We start from the raw sequence: 24,138 nt of genomic DNA on the forward strand, positions 1-24,138 counted from the left end.
TTTTAATTACAGTACAAATGTTTTCTTGGTGCTGTGGCTAAAGTACAAAGAAAAGGAAATATGAGGGCATCACAAGGAGAAAAATTAGTTTATTTGATCTTTTTAAAATCTTTTTTTTTAGTTTATTTGATCTTATTAGAAACATTTTTTGTGTTTCTTAAATAGCATAAAGTTGAGAGTCTGAAATGCATTATATTAAAGGACAAGTTTTATAAACGTTTTATGATTTTTTTTCTGAAGATTAAGGATATTTCTTTAAAAATGATTTTTTATGTGTGTTAGTTCAAAAAATGAAAGCGTATTTTTGGAGGATGGTTTGAAAGATAAAAAATCTTTGCCTTTGAAGGCTTATCTCCTTTAAGTTTTCTTTCTAGCCATTTCTGCATCCTTCCCATCTCCAGTTTCTATTTTGTCAGGTTTATATAAGGAAGTGACAGAAGCTAAGATCTGTGGAATAGTTGGAAACCATACTGTGGGCTTTGTACTATAAGTAACAAAGGACTGCAAGAGATTTTTAATTTTCTTTTTATAAGACAAAAGTTGTATTGGGGGAAACTATGACAGTATTATGGATGAAGCATAGATGAGGGAGATGAGAGGTATGGAAGCAAATTATAAGGTGATTAAGGGAGTATGCTAAGCAGTAAAGAGTACTTGATTTAAAGTCACCACTTGGATCACTTGAGTCAGGAGTTGGAGAAGAGCCTGGCCAACATGGTGAACCCAATATCTACCAAAAATACAAAAAAATTAGCCAGCTGGTGTGCATCTGTAATCCTAGCTACTTGGAGGCTGAGGCAGAAGAATCACTTGAACCTGGGAGGCAGAGGTTGCATGAGCCAAGATTGCACCACTGCATTCCAGCCTGAGCAACAAGAGCAAGACTCCATCTCAGGGGAAAAAAAAAAGAAGAAGAAGAAGAAGAACACCCCTGATGGGAATCAAAAACAGCAACAAAAAGATTTTTCTGCAAGAACTGACCAGACTGACCAGACTTTGTGCATGTATGACTGGATAAGGAAAGAGGAGGCTTAACAGCTTTCAGTTTGTACATCAGGCTATAAGTGTTTTAAAAGAGACTTGCTTGAATCAATGATGAAAGGGCTTGATAATTCTACTCTTTCATTTTACTAGAGAAAATGAAGAGAACAGAAAACATTTATTAGTCCATTTCATACTGTTGTAAAGAACTACTTGGCCAGGTGCAGTGGCTCATACCTGTAATCTCAGCACTTTGGGAGGCGAAGATGGGCAGATCCCTTGAGGTCAGGAGTTCAAGATAAGCCTGTCCAACATGGTGAAACCATATCACTACTAAAAATGCAAAAATTACCTGGGCATGGTGATGGGCACCTGTAATCCTAGCTACTCAGGAGGCTGAAGCAGGAGAATCACTTGAACCTGGGAAGCAGAGGTTGCAGTGAGCTGAGATCATGCCACTGCATCCAGCCTAAGGAACAGAGTGAGGCTCCATCTCAAAACACACCAACAAACAAACAAACAAACAAAAACTGCTCAATTTTGAGTAATTTACAAAGGAAAGAGGTTTAATTGACTTACAGTTCTGCATGACTATGGAGTTCAAGACCAGCCTGGCCAACATGAGGAAACCCCATCTCTACTAAAAATACAAAAAAATTAGCCAGGCATGGTGATGGGCACCTTTAATTCCAGCTACTTGGGAGGCTGAAGCAGGAGAATCACTTGAACATGGGAGGCAGAGGTGGCAGTGAGCCGGGATCATGTCATTGCACTCCAGCATGGGCAAGAAGAGTGAAACTCCATCTTAAAAAAAAAAAAGAAAAGAAAGGCCGGGTGCGGTGGCTCAAGCCAGTAATCCCAGCACTTTGGGAGGCCGAGGCGGGTGGATCACGAGGTCAAGAGATCAAGACCATCCTGGTCAACATGGTGAAACCCCGTCTCTACTAAAAATACAAAAAAATTAGCTGGGCATGGTGGCACGTGCCTGTAATCCCAGCTACTTAGGAGGCTGTGGCAGGAGAATTGCCTGAACACAGGAGGCGGAGGTTGCGGTGAGCCGAGATCGCGCCATTGCACTCCAACCTGGGCAACAAGAGTGAAACTCCATCTCAAAAAAAAAAAGAAATAAAAGAAAAGAAAGAAATTATAAAATGAGTGAACTGCTCAGTAAGACAAATATTCCTCCTAGCCTTCTAAATTGAGAGCAGCAGACAACAGTAAGGTAAATGTCAGTAGCATGTTCCTGACAGGTTGTACAGCAGCCCTGGTTCAAGGATTTCTCCCCATAAATGATTCTAAGACTGTTTGCTAGTTGATTCTTTGTTTTAGCGATTTGATGGTTTTGGATGAATTTGCTGTGATCCAGGGGTGTTCAAGTACTTCTCTGAGCATTGGCCTCTGGCTGGGATTATGCTTCAACGGTCTTGAAGTCTTGAAATCAAATCTCAAAAAAAAAAAAAGAAAAAGAAAGAAATTATAAAATGTTACATAATGAGTATGTCAGCTAACAGTAGCAAAAGCCAAATGCACTTGTACATACTTTGAGTTTCTTTGTCTAAATTAATGGAATCACCTTTTTCTGCCTGATAGGACTTTGATTCTGGAGTCATAAATGCGCAGTCACCACCCACAGTCACAGAAGAGAAGTCAGCCACTGACCTGACAGCAAAACTCTTGCTTCTCGATGAACTGGTGTCCCTAGAAAATGATGCAATTGAGACAAAGAAGAAAAGGAGTTTCTCTGGTTTTGGGTCTCCCCTTGACAGACTCTCAGCTGGCTCTGTAGATCACAAAGGTAAACAGAGGTAAGTGAACTCTTAGAAAAAGGAAGTTTTTGTTTTCTATTATTATTTCTTTCTGGGTTCTAAAACAGAAATAATTCCACATAAAAAATACAGTGAAAACCTTGTATATAGATAGATTTGACAGCACATTAGCTAATCTGTGGCTTTAATAGTATGGTTTTCAAAATAACTCTTTAGGACGCAAAATGGGTTCAATAGTGTGCATTAGTTTTTTTGTCATAATATTTCCTAAGAAAGATTCTGCCTTATGCAGATATAAAACAGTTATTATAAGAAATTACTGCATTTAGAGGTGATGAGAAATGTATGTGCAGTCATATTAATATTCTGATCAATTGAGTTTTCCATTTCATAGAGGTGAAATGCTTTCCAAATTGTGTCAATGAAACTGAATGAAAAGCTCTCAGAAATTGGGGTCAAAACACACGTGTTTCTGTCAAATATATGTTTACTTCTTTCCATGTGACTTGTATAAGTATCTTATCGTCTCTGATCCTCAGATTATTTATCCATAAAGTGAGGATAATTACTTCCTTCCATAAAATTCAAGTAAGATAATTAAATGTAAATGCTTCATAGAATGCTAATTATTATAATAAACTTAGAGCAGTGAAATATCCCTATAGACACTAAGAAACTGTCAGTAATTTAAAGTAATCATTTCAGACTTAATTCATTTTCTACCCTCAATATCTGTTCCTCGTGCTATACATTTCATATAGCAGTGACAGCAAAGACCACCCAAGTACCATAGACAGGTATCTGAAAAACTTACCAAGATTTCTTTTGTTCACCCTTAAAATTTCTCACTAAATTCTCTAAATACAGTTTGCTTTATATATTATGTAACTCCAGAATATCACCATTCATTAAGGCTTTCCTAATTCTGGCCGAAATTATTAATTTTTTCACATTTGTTCTTTCTCTACTCTTTCCTCATCTCCACCCCACCACCATCACCATCCCTTTATCACCAACGTATCGTGGACTTGGCTACCAGGATGATCATCTAGAACAAAAATCTGTGTGAAATGTTATTCATTGCTTACAGTACAAAAGTCAAACTCCTTTGCAAGTCCTACAAAGAATTTCATAATCTGAAACCGCTTTTCTTCTGGTACTTATTTTCACATCCTTTGCTTCCATCTTTCTTGATTCTTAGAGGTTTGGGACTTTTTATTCTTGTTCCTGGTTCCATAATTTTTCTATGCTAAATGATTGTCAGGATGCTTGTTGCAATTTGATATACCTCTGTTCTGAAGGATTCTCAAAGCTGCAATAGAAAATAAAATCATCACTTAAAGACTATAATTTATACTACATATATGTTAAAAACAATCCTATCCTATATTTTTAAATTTAGATCCTACTTTAACTAGAGAAATAGAAATTAGTTCCACTATGTTCTAGATAATGTGTTTGGTTCTGGTGAAAAAGAGGAGAAAAATATAGTTTATGTACCTCAAAAAAAATCACATGCTTATATAAAATATAGTATTATTTATAACAAATTGTAATACAAGAAATGACGAAGAGAAAAAGGAACATTAGTACACTGTTGGTGGAAATGTAAATTAGTATAACAATTATGGAGAAGAGCTTAGAGGGTCCTCAGAAAACTAAAAATTGAGCTACCATATGATCCAGCATCACCACTGCTGAGTATGTATATCAAAAAGGACTAATTTAAAAAGAACATCAGCATCCGAAGGATAGTTGAGCTTTTAGAAAAGAAAATATGGTGTTTTCTAATAAATGTTACTTCTTTGACTCATGGATATTGCAACATGGTCAACTAAATAATCTGTAAATCAATATATAAAGGCTATTCATAAATACATATAAATTTATTAGAGCATAAATACTAAACAGAGTATACTAAATATATATTGCATAAATACTATAAAATTTACGTTGAAGTTTCATTGTATGATATGGTTTGGTGTGTACCCATCCAAATCTCATCTTGAATTGTAGTCCCTATATTCTATGCAGCTATATGGCTATAAAAAGGCATGAGAGATTGGGTGCAGTGGCTCATGCCTGTCATCTCAGTACTTTGGGAGGCCACGGCAGGTGGATCACGAGGTCAGGAGATCCAGATCATCCTGGCCAACATGGTGAAAACCCGTCTCTACTCAAAATACAAAAATATTACCCGGGCATGGTGGCACCCACCTGCAGACCCAGCTACTTGGGAGGCTGAGGCAGAATTGCTTGAACCCAGGAGACGGAGGCTGCAGTGAGCCAAGATTACACCACTGCACTCCAGCCTGGGCGACAGAGAGACACTCCATCTCAAAAAAAAAAAAGCATGAGAGTTACCTCTATATTCTACTATAGAATAAGATTTAGGACATTGTTAATTAGTAGTAGCAAGATAAATATATGAATATAGTATACTTACATGTATGTTTATATTTAAAAAACAAAGCAATAAAACACAAAGTATTTTTAAATGACTTCCAATAGAAAAAAGTAGATAAAAGGATAACAGAATAAACATAAAAGATTAACTTATTTGAATATACAGTAAGTCCTCATTTAATGTCATCAAAGTTTCTTGGAAACTGTGACATTAAATGAAACAATATCTAACAAAACCAGTTTTGTCATAAGCTAATTCATATGAAGAAGAGTTAAGTTCTTATGGCGTAGTTCTGATCACAAAAACATCACCAAACTTCTAAATAAGGACCCACTTGTAAATAAATATAAGCTGTACATACGCTTAAGAAAGACTTGGCCAGGTGCTGTGGCTCACGCCTGTAATCCCAGCACTTTGGGAGGCCAAGGCAGGTGAATCACGAGGTCAGGAGTCTGAGACCAACCTGGCCAACATGGTGAAACCCTGCCTCTACTAAAAATACAAAAAACTAGCTGGGTATAGTGGCGGCCACCTGTAATCCCAGCTACTCGAGAGGCTGAGGCAGGAGAATCACTGAACCTGGGAGGTGGAGGTTGCAGTGAGTCGAGATTGTGCCACTGCACTCCAGCCCAGGGAGACAGAGTAAGACTCCATCTCAAAAAAAAAAAAAAAAAAAAAAAAAAAAAACTAATAAAAATAAGTAAGATCATTATCCAAATACTTGGTGAATCAGCGAGTGACAGCAGTCACAGTGGTAGTGGATTAAATCAAGAAATAAATGTTTGCAGAGTGAAAATTGTAAAAGTCACCTCTGATCACTCATAATTCCAAAACAAGTGTTAACAAACACAGTAGGCCACTGAGCACGTTCATACTGTGTCATGTACCGTTGTGCATTTGTACGTTTATCCTATACTTTACAAATTTTTATTTAACACTAATTTGTTTTCATTCATTTATTCATTTTCCAGCCTGCTTATTCCAGTTCAGGATCACAGGTGGCCAGAGTCTATCTCAGCAGCTCAGAGACCAAGGTGGGAACCAATCCCGGACAGTACATATTTTATCTCAGGGCACACTGGCATATACACCTACATTCACTCATATTGGGACAATTTAGACAGGCCACAGAAATGAACACACATATCAAACATGCATGTCTTTAGGATGTGGGAAGAAACCATGGTACCTAGAGAAAACCCACAGAGATGAGAAGAAGTTGCTAACTCCACATAGACGGTAGCCCTACTAGGAATCACATTTTTTATACAACAACATTATAGCTAAATGAAGTTGAATGAAACAGTATTATTTGAACGCCTGCTGTACCATGCTTTAACTTTGGAGCCATTTAAGTACATTAGATATGTGTATATTAGATAATGTGATAACAAAAATAAATATTAATATGTGGTACCTAAATACTTTAAAATATCAATAGACATTACATGAGTTGAAACAAATTAGCATAAAAATGTATTCCAGTTAATAGCATTATTGCACAAAAAAGATTTATACCAAGTGACAAAATAAAATCATTTGAATGTATATCCCTAGTGAAATATATGAGATGAAGCCTGAAAAAAAAAAACCTGAAACTATTTTGAAAAATCATATTACTGGTGATAATATGGGTATTGCTATTCTGAGGTTGTTGAGTTTGTACTGTGAAATAAAGCAAATATGTATTTATTTGATAATCCAATTCTGTCATTCTCGATGCAAATAAGAACTAGGATTCACGTCATGGAAAAAATGAAATAAAGTTATTAGTTGAACATCTTAAATAAAATCACAACAACTGATAAGGCGTGATTTCAAAACGTCCACAAAACACTCATATTAATATAAATTTATATTTCTGAATTAATATCAGCATGTACTTATGATTCAGTCTGTGCACTAAAATTCCTAAAAACAATCACTAATCCAAAAGAAATTAGCAACTCTAATGCCCAGATGGTCATCTTTCAATACCACTTTTCAGTTAAAGGATCTAGAAAGCCTCCTCAGACAAAGACTTGGAGCAGAAAATGCACAAAGTGAGCTCGAATATCTTGTCATACCTGATAGCAAGGAAGCTTGCTATTTTTAATTTCAGGTCAAAAGAACTCAAGAGCCAATCTGAGGACATTTGGAATAACTAAAGTATGATGATCTGAGCATCAGTAAAATCATTAACTACACTGCATTAAGTCTGTTTAAATCTATGACTTAAAAATCTTTAGAAAATGATAGTTATCAGTTCATTGTTCTTGAAAATGTATAAATGAAGAGAACATTAGACCTATCTTTCTTATGTGACCTTCACCACTAATAGTAGAGGAGGCAGAATTTTCTCTTTATAGAATGTTTGCATCTAAAACAATCAAGAAATTGTAGAGTTAGTAAATGAGGTAGAAATTTCTCTTCATAAAATTATTTCGGCTAAAAAATGAAAAAAAAATGATAAAATTAGAAAATTTCTATTTTGCATACCTCACTGGAAGAGGTCTTGCAAGGAGTAGCCAGGAGAAAGATTATCCTGACCTCTCTCCTGCTCTTCCTCTATTCTCTCTTCTCCAAATCATCTACTGCTTAATTCATACCAAAGCCAGAGAGCACAGGAACATTTATGTGTTCCAAAAAGATCAGTCTCCTAGGGCTGAAAGTCGGGTAAGAAAAGGCAGCATAAATCCGAGAGCAGAGGGAAGACAGCCAGCAAAATTATATACATCCTCTCAGTTTAGATCAAGAGACACTTTGCTTCAGAATATTGTTATTATAACACCTAATTGAAAGAGAAAAACTCCATAGGACATAATCAGAAAAAACAGCTTTTCCTCCTATCCCCAGGCATTCCAACCCACTCAGTAGGAGTTGTTGTTCCCCATCCCTTGAATAAACCCAAAGGCAGGTGATAATGGCTCTACTGGTCGAATGGAAATAATAAGCATCCCTCTGGTAACTTTTATTAGAAAAATAACTATATAACAGTAATTCAAATAATCGTTCTTATATGTGACCCTAAACCATGAATATTAATAAAGCTTCTCTTTTTTTTTTTTTTTTTTTTTTTTTTTTGAGACGGAGTCTGGCTCTGCTGCCCAGGATGGAGTGCAGTGGCACAATCTCAGCTCACTGCAACCTCTGCCTCCCAGGTTTAAGTGATTCTCCCGCCTCAGCCTCCTGAGTAGCCATGATTACAGGTTCATGCCACCATGCCCAGCAAATTTTTGTATTTTTAGTAGGAATGGGGTTTCACCATGTCGATTGGGCTGGTCTCAAACTTTTGACTTCGTGATCCGCTTGCCTTGGCCTCCCAAAGTGCTAAGATTACAGGCGTGAGCCACTGTGCCCGGCAAAGCTTCTCTTTTCTTTAGCTTGGACCCGATTCCAGCTGGAACGCTACCGTGGAAAGCAGCCTGTGGCTAGTTCATATTCACATTTTCCCCCACCACAGTAGGCTGCCTTGTGTTTCCTTCAGAACTGGGGATGGAGTTGCATGCAGAGAAGTAAAACAAAGTCTTACTTGACTGATAATATCATGATCTGTCTTAGTGCCCTCTGGCTTTGGTGAATGCTCAAAGCTGACTCATCATGGAATGTTTTTGGGAGTCACACAACTCTCAGACGTCCTTACCTCTTCTGGCAGGTTGGTTAAGTCCTTCATCCTCATCCTGCTCTCTAGTCTGCATTGGATACCACCGTCAGCATCCTGCTGAGTTTGCTTCACCCATTAGCCCTGGCGGAAAGCCCTGGGGGCAATGTCCCGTTTGTAACTGACCCAAGCTGACTCTATTCACATGCTCTACATCTGCCCTCAGAAAACCCACATCCTTGAGTCTGATAACTGAAAATGAAGCTGTTCTTGGTGCAGTCATCTCTTCACTCTGATATCAAGCCAATTCTCACAGCTTCTTGCCCTTTAGATCTCATAGACACTATTTTATTAGGTTCACCATGGGTGAATTTGAAACTCTGTGTTTTCCTCAAAGCCCTTTCCCTATATGAAGAAAGAGGGGAAATGCTATTGTTTTTAATAACTTGCTCCCAAGAAATTCTCCCTTCCTGAACTATTAAGTATGAATCCTTTTATTGGATTGAAGTTGGAAAAAATCAGCTTGTAGCCACTTCCTTTGGAAATACTACATAAGTCTAGCACCTCACTTTGGAATGCAAAAGGAAATACTACCCACATAGTTACTCTTTTTAAGCCACGGCCAAAAACTGAGATATAAAGAATCCCATTTTAACATTCTGGTACATTTTTTAAAAAAAATCTCTATCTCTATCACACGCTAAGAAGGAGGTATTATTGTTACCAGAAAGGGGTCCCGAACCAGACGCCAAGAGAGAGTTCTTGGATCTCACACAAGAATGAATTTGGGGGGAGTCCACAGGGTAGTGAAAGCAAGTTTATTAGAGAAGAAAAGGAACAAAAAAATGGCTACTCCATAGACAGAGTAAGGCTCAAAAGCAAGAGGAGGAATGCGTCCTCTTTAGGTATAATGCTTGTTTATATATAAGATAATAAAGCAAAAAATATATATATATCCTTGGGGAGATGTGCAATACTACAAGGGCTTGTGACAAAGGATTGTTAATCTTTGTGTAACTATTGTCTTACTCAATAGTTTATATTATTATCTTCAAAGTGAAACTTATTTTTAAACTAAGAATGTTTTTGTTTTTAAGATGTAGTGATGTTGTAACCGGGTCGCAGGACGGAGCTCAGCACCCCCACCCAGCTGATGTGCCTGAGGGTCCTGGGCTCCCTGGCCCCAGGAACGGGAAAGAGGCCCTGGCAGAGAGGTGAGCTTACGGACAAGTAAATATGGGACCCAAAGCGTCTTGCAGACAGAATTTATTAGGCAGAGAAAGAGAGAGAAGCAGAGAGAGCTCCCAGAGGATGCCCTGTTGTGGGAGGGCATCCCAGAGTGGGAAAGCCGCAAAGGCAGAGAGGCAGAGACGGCTTTGAAGTTATTCCCGCCCCATTCATGTTTTTGTCCAATGAGAGGAGTTCTTTCAGACTTCCTCTGGAGTGATTGATCTTCGATTCTGATTCCACATTGGTTGCTTGGGCCCACAACAGAACCCCTCCTTCCAGGGCTTTTGGCGGGCTTTCTGAGCAAAGGAAGCTTACCTGGAATTTTACCTAGCCCACCAGACCGTTAGGTTCCTGGATGGGGAGGTGGCGCTGGGAAGTTCTTGCCTTAGAAACCACGTCCCTTGTGGACCCGGTAAGAGAAGTTAACACAGTCCTTCAACATCAGGAAATTTCCTGGGCTTGCTAAGTGCTGGGTCTGTGCCATAAACATTATTAACTTGTTTTCTTAACTGTCAACATCCTCTGACTAAAATGCCTAACCTTCTGGAAATGCAGTCCAGCAAGTCTTAGCCTCGTTTTACCCAGCCCCTATTCAAGGTGGAGTCACTGGTTCAAATGCATCTGACATTATGATCCACATTTTATTATGTTTTCAGAGAGATAAAATGATTTCCCTGAGATTATGTAGTTATAAATTCTGTGCCGGATTGTTTAACTCCAAGGCTATGACTTTATACTTAATTTCTTTGTAAAAATTAGCTTTCTACAAAGCTACTAGAGCGGGCAGGAGGGGAAAAATGGCAGGGAGGGCAGGCAGTGAGGCTCTGGTTAGCCTAAGTAAATCTACCTTTTACATGTGAAATGAGGAAGTAGAGGGAAAAGTCAATTTGTCTTAAGCTACATTCGACAAATAAATTAAAGCTCTGTGTGAATAAGATATTTGTCAAAGGCCAGGAACAGTGAGATTCACGTAGAATATATATGCATTAAATGAATACTTTTAGAATTCTTGCAACCGGCCGGGTGCAATGGCTCACACCTGTAATCCCAGCACTTTGGGAGGCCCAGGCGGGCAGATCACAAGGTCAGGAGATTGAAACCATCCTGGCCAACATGGTGAAACCCCGTCTGTACTAAAATACAAAAAATTAGCCAGGCTTGGTGTTGCATGCCTGTAGTCCCAGCTACTAGGGAGGCTGAGGCAAGAGAATCCCTTGAACCCAGAAGGTGGAGGTTACGATGAACTGAGATTGCAACACTGCACTCCAGCCTGGCAACAGAGTGAGACTTGGTCTCAATTTAAAAAAAAAAAAAAAAAAAAAAAAAAAAAAAGAATTATTGTATCCATCATATGTGGATTTTTATCCTAAGGAGTCTGCAGCAACCTCACTTCTTGCCTCCTCAGAAGAAAGACTTCCATCGAGGGTCATAAAGCAGAAGAGACCTCGTCAGGTTTTAGAGCAGGAGTGGAAGTTTATTTAAAAACTTTAGAGCAGCTGAGCACAGTGGCTCAAGCCTGTAATCCCAACACTTTGGAAGGCCGAGGCGGGTGGATCACAAGGTCAGTAGATCAGCCTGACCAACACAGTGAAAACCTGTCTCTACTAGAAATACAAAAATTAGCCCAGCGTTTTGGCACGTGTCTGTAGTCCCAGCTACTGGAGGCTGAGGCAGGAGAATCGATTGAACCTGGGAGGCAGAGGTTGCAGTGAGCCAAGATCGCACCACTGCACTCCAGCCTGGGCTATAGAGTGAGACTCCATCTCAAAAAAACAAACAAACAAAAAGCTTTAGAGCAGGAATGAAAAGTCAAGTACACTTGGAAGAAAGCCAAGTGGGCATACTGGAGGTCATGTGCCTTGTTTGTTCTTGGACTTAGGGTTTTATATGCTGGCCCACTTCTGGCATCTTACATCCCTTTTTCAATGGAATGCCCCTAGAAGGTCATGTACCAGTTAAACGCCACCATTTTACCTCTTAATGTGTATACTTAAGCCCACTCCCCTAACTCCTGAGATCTTATCAGGAAGTTGCTGATCATCAGTTTCAGATATTTCCTATCTATAAACTGCCTTTTCCTGGTGCTAGCTGTGACCAATTATTATTTTAGAGAGGCAGTGTGACAAATGCCTGACCATAGCTTGATGGTCACCTGACTTTCCTGGTGGGGTGTGGGGGCCCTCTTTTGCCCTGGTCTTATTCATACCCCCAGTACAGCTATGCACTGTAACAACAGGTTCAGGCTAAAGTTGAGAATAGCAGTGCCCAATTCAATTTGTCAGATATGATTGCTCTTCTTGACAAAAATCCCGAAGATTAAGATTAAAAATTCTAACATTTTATTTTCTTTCTAATTTGTTGTGAAGAAATGCCATAGAACTAGGCCAATCGAGGCATCTCAAGGTTTATGCTTTTCTTTTTAGCTCTCATTTGGTCATCTCCAGAGGAAGTAGTTGAAAATGGGCTTCATTTCAGGTGTGAGAAACACAGAAAAGGGATTCAGTGTTAACCAAAATGTGACTGAGGCATTTCTCAATCAATAGAGGTAGATTTGGCCAAAGCTGAAGATACTGACCCGGAAAAAAATCCAAGTCCCAGGAGTACCTGTGACCTGTGCTTTTTCCAAACTGGAAAGAGCATGCGGGGGTTGGGGGAAGTCAGGGAGGGCAGGCAGTAAGGCAGATGCCTCCACTCTGTGAGGCTCTGATTAGCCTCAGTAAATCTACATTTTACATATGAAAAGAGGAAGTAGAAGGAAAAGTCAGTTGTGCATTCTCTCAGGCTCCGTAAATCTACATTTTACATAAGTAAAGTAAACATGTGAAGAGAGGGAGTAGAGGAAATGAGGCTGCGATAAGGGGTTGTGGAATTAGAGCTGTCAGTTTAGAAACCAAAGGAAGGCAGTAGTATTGACCCAGTTCCCGGACTTAACTTTTCCCTTGTGGCCTAAGTGAGTTTGAGGAGATTCTGTGTTCTTTCACAAGACTGTGCCGCCGTTTTACGCACCGCCTTCTTAGACAATGGAAATGCCTTTGACCAGAATGATCTTGGGCCATTCTTGCCAGTGACTGTGGTCAGCCATGCCTCTTCTCAGCTCAGCTTAATACCACAGACAGTCCTTTTACCTTTTCTCCCAACCCAGTTTACGTATGAAGCTTTAAAACTTTCTCCGAAAAGGGATAATACTCAATTCCATAGATAGGCTTTGCAATGTACATTACACACCCTAACCCCTAAAAGAACACTCTACAGGATATTTTTGTTTAAGTCTTTTGCTGAATAGAAGTTTATAAGTTTCATAGCTCCTCAAGGTTCATGAGCCAAGCAAACAGAGACCCTCTCTGCCTTATATGATAACTCTGTGTTACTGGTGGAGGTGTCCAGGTTCTTGGCATCTTCAACAAAGAATTAAACAAAACCCACAAACAAAGCAAGGAAAGAATGAAGCAACAAAAACAGAAATGTATTGAAAATGAAAGTACACTCCACAGTGTGGAAGCAAGTCTAAGCACAGGCGCTCAAGGGTCCCATTATAGAATTTGGGAGGGGGGGTTAAATGCCCTCTAAAGGATTCCTTCAGTTACTTGCTGTATGCCCTATGTAAATGAAGGGATGAAGTAAAGATACAAAGTCATTTACTGGGCACACCCTACGGAGAGGATATTTTCTGTCACAGCAGAAGTGTGAATTGGCCTTAGGTTCCTTGCCTGCAGACTCTTATTGTCCTGCCTCATCTACAGCCGTTTCCAAATTAAGCATGCCAATACAGTCATTTAAAATTATGTGATTCCAGTACTCATGGCTTCAGTCTGAATGCCTGTCCATGTGGCCGATTCCTTGAAAGAATACATCAGAAGCTGACATTATGCCTAGTCAGCACCATCATCATAATAGTGAATTATTACTTTTGAGACAGAATTCCAGAAGTCAAAAGTAAACTTTCTGCTAAGTGAATTAACAGTTTCTTTTGTTATTGGAAAGTACCCTATTTACTAGGTGGGAACCAATTGTTCCTATCCTCAACATGATGAGACTCTTGTTAGGAAATCAACTGGCTTTCACCTGTCATTTATTCAGTCCTCCCCAGGGGGAGGAATGGCCACTTCTCCGATTGGTCAGTTTGGGAGGAGTAGTTGAGCATGTTGAGCTTATGTGCTTCCTTCCTCTTTTTATTGGAAAGCAATGACTAGTAATAGAGGTCTGTCTAATACAGAGAGAAAACAACAGGGAGCCCTATGAAGTGCAGATATAAAGCCGCATTTTATATTCAGCTTGATCAGTAATAAAAATGACATTTTGTTTACTATGCATTGATCAGTCATAGTTTATTTCTCTACTGTTTCTGAATGTGAACTTGAGAAAAAGAGGCATTATGTTTTGGTTCCTTAAAACCATATCACCATTCAGATTTAATGTGTTCCTTCATCCTGTCATTTCAGAATTTGAATTTAAAAGGCAAATCACTTTAACTATTAACATGGCCCTGTGCACTTCCTTCTCATCCTTCACAGCTTCTTGCCAAGTCCTTCATCTTGGTCTGTTCTCATGTGTCAGTCCTTCCAAGGTTGTTCATAGTGATGTCTATCCTAGTGTAAACATTTCTTAGTTTTGCATTTTAATTTTAAATTGCAGTAGCCAAGATTGCAAGATTTATGGATGATCGTTTGTATTATTTTTTTCTACATGCTCCTTAAGTTTTTCCTAAGTTTTTAAAGTTTTCCCTAGAACCCTCAAATTTGGTGTGGTTTCTTCTCTCATGGAATCTCAGAGCACTGTGAATCTCATGGTATTAGACATCGATTGCTATGCAACAAATTACCTAAAATTGACAGCAGTAAACATTTTTTGTTTTCGCAGTTTCTGTGCATTGGAAATCCAGGAAAAGCTTGACTGGTTTTTTTTCTGGCTCAGGGTCTCTCCCAAGGTTACAGTGAAATGTTGGCCAGGGTTTCAGTCATCTGAAAGTTATACTGAGGCTGGAGTATTCACTTCCAAAATGGCCCACTCACTTGGCTAAAGGCAAGAAGTCTCAGTTCCTCACGGGCTGTTGGCAAGAGGCCTTAGCTCTTTGCCATGTAAACCTCTCTGCCGGGCTGTTAGCATGCAGCCGGCTTCCCCCAGATTTGAGTGATCCAACAAAGTGAGGCAGAAGCTGCAATAACCTTCGTTGCTTCCAATAGTGGTCATTTCCACAATAGCCTATTGATTGGAGAAGTCAGCCCTATTCAATGTGGAAGGAGATTACACAATGATAGAATTATTGGGGGCTATCTTGGAGCCTGGCTAGTACACTTATGTAAGCTTTATACTATCATAAATAATTTCCCTGTTTTACTAAATTACTTAACTATTTGAAAGAACATTCTTTTTTAGCTATGACTGTTTTCTCCCATTTTGGATCCTGCTCAGTGTTGGTGGAATTCTGTGTCTTCCTTAAAGGAGGCCTAGCATTTTAGTGCCTCTTTAAGATGTAGCAGTAAAATCAGACTATTAATTTTAAGGAACATTTTCCATACTCTGATTCTAAGTTTCTTTCTTTAGAACTCAAGACCATAATCAGGATCAGTAAAAATTGTCATATCCAACAAATGGAAGGATTGGAAGTTTTAATGACACCTGAAACACCTGTTAAGCAATTTTTAAATAAAGTGCTAGCCTGTAAAATAAGCCTTACGAATTTTAAAGGTAGAGTTATCATACAAAACATGTTCTCAACCTACAGTGTGATTAGATAAATAACAAGGAATAACCAAAAAGAAGGTACAATTCTCGGCCAGGTGTGGTGGCTCACGCCTGTAATCCCAGCACTTTGGGAGGCCGAGGTGGGTGGATCACCTGAGGTCAGGAGTTCAAGACCAGCCTGGCCATCGTGGTGAAACCCCATCTTTATTTAAAAAAAAAGAAGAAGAAGAAGATACAATTCTCAACTCATTTAGTGAGAATAACATTATTTAAACATCAAAATCACATATGGAGAAAACAAGAAAAGAAAACTTCAGGACTACAGATAAAAAATTCCTACCAAAAAAAAAAAAATGAGCAAAACAAATCCAGCAACGTATTTTAAAAATACCATTATCATGTTGTTTAACACAAATATATAATATAAGCTTAATTTACTTTGAAAATCAATTAAATGAGTTAACAAATTGAGGATAAATCATATCATCTCTATAGATGCAACAAAAGCATTCAATAAAGCTAAACCCCCATCTTTGAAATCACTAGTAAATTGTTAATAGAAGAAAACGTTTGTTAACCAAGTAAGGAACACTGTTAAAAATGCCTGCAGCCAGGCAAAGTGGCTTACACCTGTAATCCCAGCACTTTGGGAGGCCAAGGTGGGCAAATCACTTGAGGTCTGGAGTTTGAGACCAGCCTGACCAACGTGGTGAAACTCCGTCTCTACTAAAAATACAAAATTAGCCAGGCGTGGTGGTGCAAGTCTGTAATCCCATCTATTCAGGAGGCTGAGGCAGGAGAATTGCTGAACCCAGGAGGTGGAGGTTGCAGTAAGCCAAGATCGCGCCATTGCACTCCAGCCTGGGCAACAAGTGTGAAACTCCATCTCAAAAAAAAAAAAAAAAAAACTGCTTGCAACACATATTCTTAAATGATGCCGCTTACAACAACGAAAAGGTCTTTATGGAGAAAAATTTTACAATTTATTTAAAGAGGTTAAAAATAACCTAAATAAATGATCTTGGTTAGTAAGACTCAATATTATAAAGATTTCAATTCTCTCCTAATTGAATTCTGCCGAGATTCAACACTATTCTAGTGAGAATTGCAATAGGACTTTCTACAGAATTTGATAAGCTGAATCTAAAATTTCTAAATGATTAGGCATAAATGTAGATTTTTAAAAAGAAACATGATTTTTTACTCACCCCATAAATAAAAATTAAATTTTTTTCTTGTTTATTTTGTTTTGAGATGAGGTCTCACTGTATTTCACAGTCTGGTCTGAACTCCTGGATTCAAAGGATATTCCCTCCTCAATCTCCCAAGTAGCTAGAGTACAGATGCGAGCCACTGTGCCTTGCAAAAATTAATTCCAACGTATTAAAAACTGAAATGTGAAAGGCAAAACTATAAAAATATTTTATGACATAGGAAAATATCATCATAATATTAGGGTAGAGATGATTTATTCATGAGATGCAAAAATATCGATGTTTTAAAACATCAAAGATTTTTATAAAAACACAATAAAGAAGTTGAATCACAGATGGGAGAAGATATTTGAAATTTATAACTTTTTTTTCTTTTTTTTGAGATTGACTCTTTGTGTGTTGTCAGGCTGGAGTACAGTGGTGCAATCTCGGCTCACTGCAACCTCTGCCTCCTGGGTTCAGGGGATTCTCCTGTCTCAGCCTCCTGAATTGTTGGGGTTTAAGGTGCACACCACCATGCCCATCTAATTTTTGAATTTTAGTAGAGATGGAGTTTCACCATGTCGGCCAGGATGGTCTTGATCTCCTGACCTCAAGATCTACCCACCTTGGCCTCCCAAAGTGCTGGGATTACAGGCATGAGCCACCGAATCCGGCCAAATACATTTTTTCTAACTGCTTTTTTTTTTTTAATGTAAAAGCCTTTAGAAATGGAATTATCCAAGATTATAAATGTTCAAGAAAATCCTGTTTCACATAGGAAGTTTAGATTTTAGTGTTAAATTAAAATTGCATTTAAAATAAACAATCTAATCATTGTCATTATATTAGTTTGATAGATAAACAATCTAATCATTGTCATTATGTTAGTTTGATAGATATTCTATATCCTTAAACTACTTATGGAATGGAAATGGTGGCTTATTTTCCATGTAAATACAATATAATATAAACCATGTCATACCATTATTGTGTCACAAGAGGGACTAGAAAGTCAAAAAATACAGCTTTGCCTTTTAATTTTAAGATTCTATTTTCTATCCAACATTCATTTGTATACAATATATTCATGTCAGTGCAGGTGTTTTAGAATGTAGTACCATTATATATATGTATATATATTTCATATTCAAAAACATGTTAAAACAATTGCTAGCTTGCTGTTTCACTTCTGAATAGATATAGATTGTATAGAAAGTATTTAACTGAGCTACTATGGTTTCTGATTATGTGCTTTATGAAAATTCTTTTGATTTTGTATTTGTAGTAAAAATTTAAAATATTGAATTGATTTATATAAATATATATTTGTTTTATTTTTCTTCTTTGATTTCCAGATATCTGTAAGCATTTGCAACCAATCTTCAATTTCATAAGATGAATCAAAGTAATTATGAATTTATTGCTAGAGTAAAATCATGAGTTACTATTTTATCCACTTGACCAATACTTTTCACTTAAACTCTGCTATGAGGAACCTGGTGTGTTTCTGGAAAGTCTGTCTGGGGCCGCAGTCTATGGAGTTGGAGGGATACATTTTTACTGGGATAATTCTGAACTTTTCAGATATTGCTCTCTTTTATAAAGCTTTTGTTTATAAAAAAAATAGCTACAAATTGTTTGAAAAACCCCTGGCCTGGCCGGGCGTGGTGGCTCACGCCTGTAATCCCAGCACTTTGGGAGGCCGAGGCTGGCGGATCATGAGGTCAAGAGATCGAGACCATCTTGGCCAACATGGTGAAACCCCGTCTCTACTAAAAATACAAAAATTAACTGGGTGTGGTGGTGCATGCCTGTAGTCCCAGCTACTCGGGAGGCCGAGGCAGGAGAATTGCTTGAACCCGGGAGGTGGAGGTTGCAGTGAGCAGAGATCGCGCCACTGCACTCTGTCTCAAAAAAAAAAAAAAAAAAAAAAAAAAAGAAAAGAAAAGAAAAGAAAGAAAGGAAAAAAAAAAAAAAACCACTGGACTAGACTGGTAGGAAAAACTAGTACCAGTTGAAATACATGAAGTGTTTTTCCATGTATTACCTCATTAGTTCTTTTCAATGTAAAATGTGAATACTGAGCAGTAACCTAGGTCTTATTCACCACTGTATCCCCAGTGCAGAGAACAACACATAACACTTGGTTAAGTCCGGATAACACATGGCTATGGATGAAACGATCAAGTATTACTTAACAAATAAGTATGTTAAGTGAATAAACGGCTCCAGAAGATGGGCATAGCAAGTATTATCTCAATTTTATCAAAAGGAAAGAGTAGCTTAGAATAAAAGACTTGCAGATGGTCATGCTATCAATAAGTAAAAGAATCAAGTAGAACCCAAATCCTCCGTTTCCTGGTTTCTAATACATTTTGGATCAAGTCTGGGGGAAAGAAGGCGAGGAGAGAATGGGAAAAAGGGAAGGAAAGGACAGAAAAGCAGAATTTATTTTGCTCGCCACGATACTGCAGCTGCTGCTTATTTGCTCGAGCAGGGAAAGATCAACTGTAGTAAAAGCAAAAAAGAAGAACGCATTTTCATTTATTTACTTCCATTTTTGAGAAAACAAATTTTGGTAAGAAAGGCCCAGTGAATGTTCTGTTTTAATCGTACTTATCTTTTAAAAAGGGGAAGGATTTTGTTTTCCTGACATCTATTTCTGAAGGGGCTTTGAAGACTCAGTGCAGGTATCATGTGACTGCTTTCCCCAGCTGCTATTTCCTTCCCTTTTTCACAAGTCCTGCAAACACCTGGAAGGGTTGGTTTTTCACTTCCCTTCATTCACATTGTTGGCAGAATTCAGTTCCTTACAACGGCAGGACCAAGATCCCCATTTGCTTTCAAGAACTAGTAGGCCGGTGGTGGTGGCTCATGCTGGTAATCCCGGCACTTTGGGAGGCTGAGGCGGGTGGATTGCTTGAGGTCAGGAGTTTGAGACCAGCCTGCCCAACATAGTGAAACCCCGTCTCTACTAAAAATACAAAAATTGTTAGTGATGGTGGGCACCTGTAATCCCAGCCACTCAGTGATCCCAGCTGCTCAGGAGGCTGAAGCAGCAGAATCGCTTGAGCCCAGGAGGCAGAGGTTGCAGTTGCAGTAAGCCTGGGCAACAGAACAAGACCCTGTCTAAAAAAAATAAAAAATAGCCACCTAGAGCCACAGCTTTCCTTGATTCATCATCCAAGCCTTGATTCATGGCTCCATTCAAAGCCAGCCATAATGGTTAAGTTCTCAGATTACTGTTCTCAGACTCACTCTTCATCAGTCATTGGCTACTTCTATAGACTCTGGTGACTAGATTGGCCCACCAAAGTGCTGAGATTACAAGCATGAGCCACGATGCCTGGCCCAGAAAAATAAAATTTGATGGGGGAAAGGATTTTCCCAAACTAAAGCACTAAATTGGCAGATTAGCATGCTGATAAGAACTGGCTTTTGGTTTTGTCTTTTTGAATTTGGATAAGTTAACTTCTCTAAGCCTCAGTTTCCTCATATGTAAAATGGAGATAATAATTTCCAATAGTATCTGCTTCCACAGATGTGGAAAATATGAGCTAGTGTCTGGCACGTAGTGGGTACTGGCGAGTGGGAACTATCACGTTTTTTACAACTCCCAAGGAAATCCTCCATATCTGCATAAAATAAAAGAACAAAAATAATAATCATTAACTTGCACTTTAGCTTAAAAATATCCTCCTTGGTTTGTTTCAGAAAAGCAGTCGATCATCCAAAAAGGCGATTAGGTATCCCCATGGATCGGATTGGTAGAAACCGGCTTTCAAACTCCAGAGGCTAATTGATTCCAAATGTGAGTACAATTTGAGTAAGTAACAATGTGTGCAGGCATTTGATTAACATTTCACAATGGACTAATCAATCCATTCTTACTTATAAATCCCCCTTTTGATTTCTTAGCTTATCCATTTACTTTTTCAATCATTTATGTGTTGAATTAGTATAGTTTATTAATGTTAAATTACTTAAGTGATATTTTAAAAGCAAAAGAATTTCCTAGTTCTGCTTCACTCTCCGAAATTAATGATTTAGTTGTTTCCAGACTTCTGTAATTAACGAATGAATACTAATATGCAGATAAGGGTTAAAATTCTAGTCAACATATTAAATCACCTTCATAAATATATAACAATCTTTGTATTATGAAGAAGACACATTCAACTGATGCACATTATTTTGCTTTCAATAAGTACGTTACTAGAATTATAACAAGGAATATAGGAGAGAAAATGTCACAGCAGAAAGAATCAAAACACCTTATCAAAGTCCTGATTCTTCCATTCATTCATTATCTTGTTTCTGTTAAGATACTTTATTTTTCTACAGCTTGTACATTTAAATAATAAGGTAGTGGTAGCATGAAGATTAAATTAGTTGTTTGTAGTAGGCCTACAATATACTGGATACACAATACATGCAAGTGATAGTTTATATTACAGTTCTGAAAATTTACTCTGTTCCAGGCCTTATACTTAGCACTTTATGTGCATTGCTTCACTTAATGATTTTATTTCATAAAGCAATACTATCACTCTCTCCAATATCTTGTGAAGCAGTGATATATAAGGGTTAAAGGTGTGCCTGCTAGAGGGATCAGGCTTTGTGGATTCAAATCTCAGGTCATCTATTAATATTCTTAGCTAGGGGAGTTTATTTAAATTCTGAAAGACTCCTTCATTAAATTATAATGATAATTTCTACCATATAGCATTGTCCTGAGTATTAAATAGATACATATTAAGTACTTAGAAGAGTACCTGAAATATTAACTTCTTAATAATTATTAGTTAACATTATTATTATTATACAAATAAATGGAAGGATTAGAAATATTGATTTAAACTGCCACCTAGAGCGTAAATGGTACACAGAGAATTAAAATTCAGAAAGATTACATCTTGAGTAGAGATGTTAAACACAGCATTTAATCATACAAATCCTTTAAACACTAAATAAGTGTTTTTTTGAATGTGAAATCTTAGCAGTATGTTTTCTTCCAATAGGGCTTATAGAAGGTACATACCCACTACCAAAGAAATAAGACAAATTAGAACTGCTTTAATAATTTGAGGCTAGAGAAGAGGGAATTCCGCCTTCTGCTTCTCTCAAGATGATCCTTAGACCAATAATTTAGAAGCCCCAAAACTATTGTGATAGTCCTGATCTTCTCTTAATTTAAATCACCCCATTTTTTCCTTTTCCTCATGCTTTAAAACCACAATAAGTAGTCAATATTTCATCTCAACTCCCTCATTCTCAAAAATCACTCATTCAAAATAAATTTCATTATTATGGAGTTGTTTAATGAACTTCTGAAGTTAATGAATGCCTATAGATATAAGAGAACTTATTGAACACTGCCAAGAACACTGCCTTTTAATCAGCATCATCTCCAAAACAGATTGGACGTTATTTCTTCCTATCTAGAAACATGCCAAGTATGGTCCCTCTTCAAGGTTGTTCAAAATTGCCACATTATATTTGAATAGAAACTAGCTAATTGCTATTTAAAAACCAAGTAATTCTTTGAATCAAGATTGCAGTTCTCCAGTTTCTTGATGTTTTCAGAACATTATGATGCTGAGATTAAATTAATTAAGTGTGATTGTGATTGGTTTCCACATATACCTTTACCACCCTTCATTATCCGCCTTTTCAACATTGTTGAGTTCAACCACAGTTATGATAAACAAATTATACAGAGATCTCATTTTTGTATGAATTTTTGTATGAAGACTGGGACCATAGAAATTTCAGCTAGCTGGTAAACTATAAAGAAAGTTTAATTAATACAGTGCTTCCTGAATCACTGTTGGCTGAAATCCAAGTATGCATGTTGTGTCCTTCCTTCTCTTAGCAAACTTTGTTAATTGATCAGTTTGCTTAACAAAGTTTGCTAAGAGAATAAAATTTAACAAAGTTTGCTAAGAGAAGGAAGGGCATACCATCTTGACAATCACTGTCCTTACATTAAAATCTCAAGGTGATAATATCACAAAAGAATAGATTTAGAAAAGAACTTATCATATATTTTCTCTTTTCTGTTCATCAATTATTGTAGGTTCACCTGCTCAACCATTATGTCTCTATGTATTTCTCTTCACTGTCACCAAGATTTCTCTCACTTTTTTACTTCCTGATATTAAGTCTCATGTTATGTAGTTTATGAATAGCAAAAGACATGGAATCATAATATAGTTCTAATATCCAATCAAATTTTCAAAGCTTTTTTGATATTTTTATCTACTGTCACAATATTCCTTTGAATTAAACAGGGGCTGTACTATGTGTATCATTTAATAGATAACAACTTAGACGTCATTAAATACTGTTCACACAGTCAAACAGCTAAGACATTAAAAAACCAAAAGTTTCCTTGAATCCAACCCCATTTTTAAAAACAATTCAAGAAAATGGAGTTGTGAGAGGAAATTAATGTGTTCCAAGTTTTATAGATTCTTGGGCAGAGTAAAATCTGGTGCCCAGGTCTTTGGACTTAAAGGCCAACATTCTCTTCATGACCCAAAAGGTCTTCTTGGTGCTGAGTTTTCATTGTTGAATGCTCAATTCACTGGTTATACATTTCTAAGAAAAACAGAAATAGTATCTCAGACTTTACAAAAATATTTGTCTCACTTCTGTGCAGGTTGATGGATTTACTTTTGGAGCAGATTTCTTTGTGGGTTTTCACTTTCTGGGTTTCACTTCAACACTTCACATTAAAAGTAAAACTGGTACCTAATTATGGAAGTTCTGCTTGATTTGAGGTCAAGTCTAGATACAGCTGCTCTATGATACCCAGTTTAGGGACCAAATGCCCCCTGAGGTTTTGCTAACAATCACTGACATAAGATAGATTGATAAATAAGAGAAAAGTCATACAAATTTATTTAACATTTATGCATGGGAGCCTTCAGAATAAAGACTCAACTCCCCATTGGGGTATAAATGCTTATATAACATTTAAGGTTACGGAAAGAATGCAGACTCAGAGCATGGCCACAACCAGGTTTTATTAATAGTTCTAAGACAGGTTATGGGAGAGAAAATGGAAGACGCTTGGCTAGCAAGGTGGACTTATTATGTAGATGAAACCTCATTGGTACAGCCCTAAGATAATTTAGATGCTGAATGTTTATTTTCAGTACTTTAAAGGTATCAAACGCTCAGCTAATCTTTCCTAGATCTGGACAAGGAAAGGGCTGGCTGCATGAATGCAAGTCCTTTACAGATCTACAGATGCAAATTTCCCCCGCAAAAGACGGATTTTCAAGATCA

The 24,138-nt window shown here is 37.6% G+C and overlaps 1 protein-coding gene across 3 annotated transcripts in view; it reads left to right on the plus strand.

Annotated features, from left to right (window-relative positions):
• OSTN (osteocrin) overlaps window positions 1-24,138 on the plus strand; it is a 51,484-nt gene that overhangs the window by 18,330 nt on the left and 9,016 nt on the right. For 2 of the 3 annotated variants that reach the window (XM_010337728.2, XM_074403505.1), the window contains exons 3-5: window positions 2,572-2,786; window positions 9,832-9,948; window positions 20,557-20,653. In XM_010337728.2, coding sequence (XP_010336030.1) covers window positions 2,572-2,786; window positions 9,832-9,948; window positions 20,557-20,641 — 417 coding nt within the window. In that variant the 3' untranslated portion in view covers window positions 20,642-20,653. The remainder of the gene's footprint in view (window positions 1-2,571; window positions 2,787-9,831; window positions 9,949-20,556; window positions 20,654-24,138) is intronic. The other variant, XM_003927018.3, reaches the window with a different exon arrangement.

This window comes from Saimiri boliviensis, chromosome 8 (genome assembly GCF_048565385.1).
Source record: "Saimiri boliviensis isolate mSaiBol1 chromosome 8, mSaiBol1.pri, whole genome shotgun sequence".
NCBI classification, from domain to species: Eukaryota; Metazoa; Chordata; class Mammalia; order Primates; family Cebidae; genus Saimiri; species Saimiri boliviensis.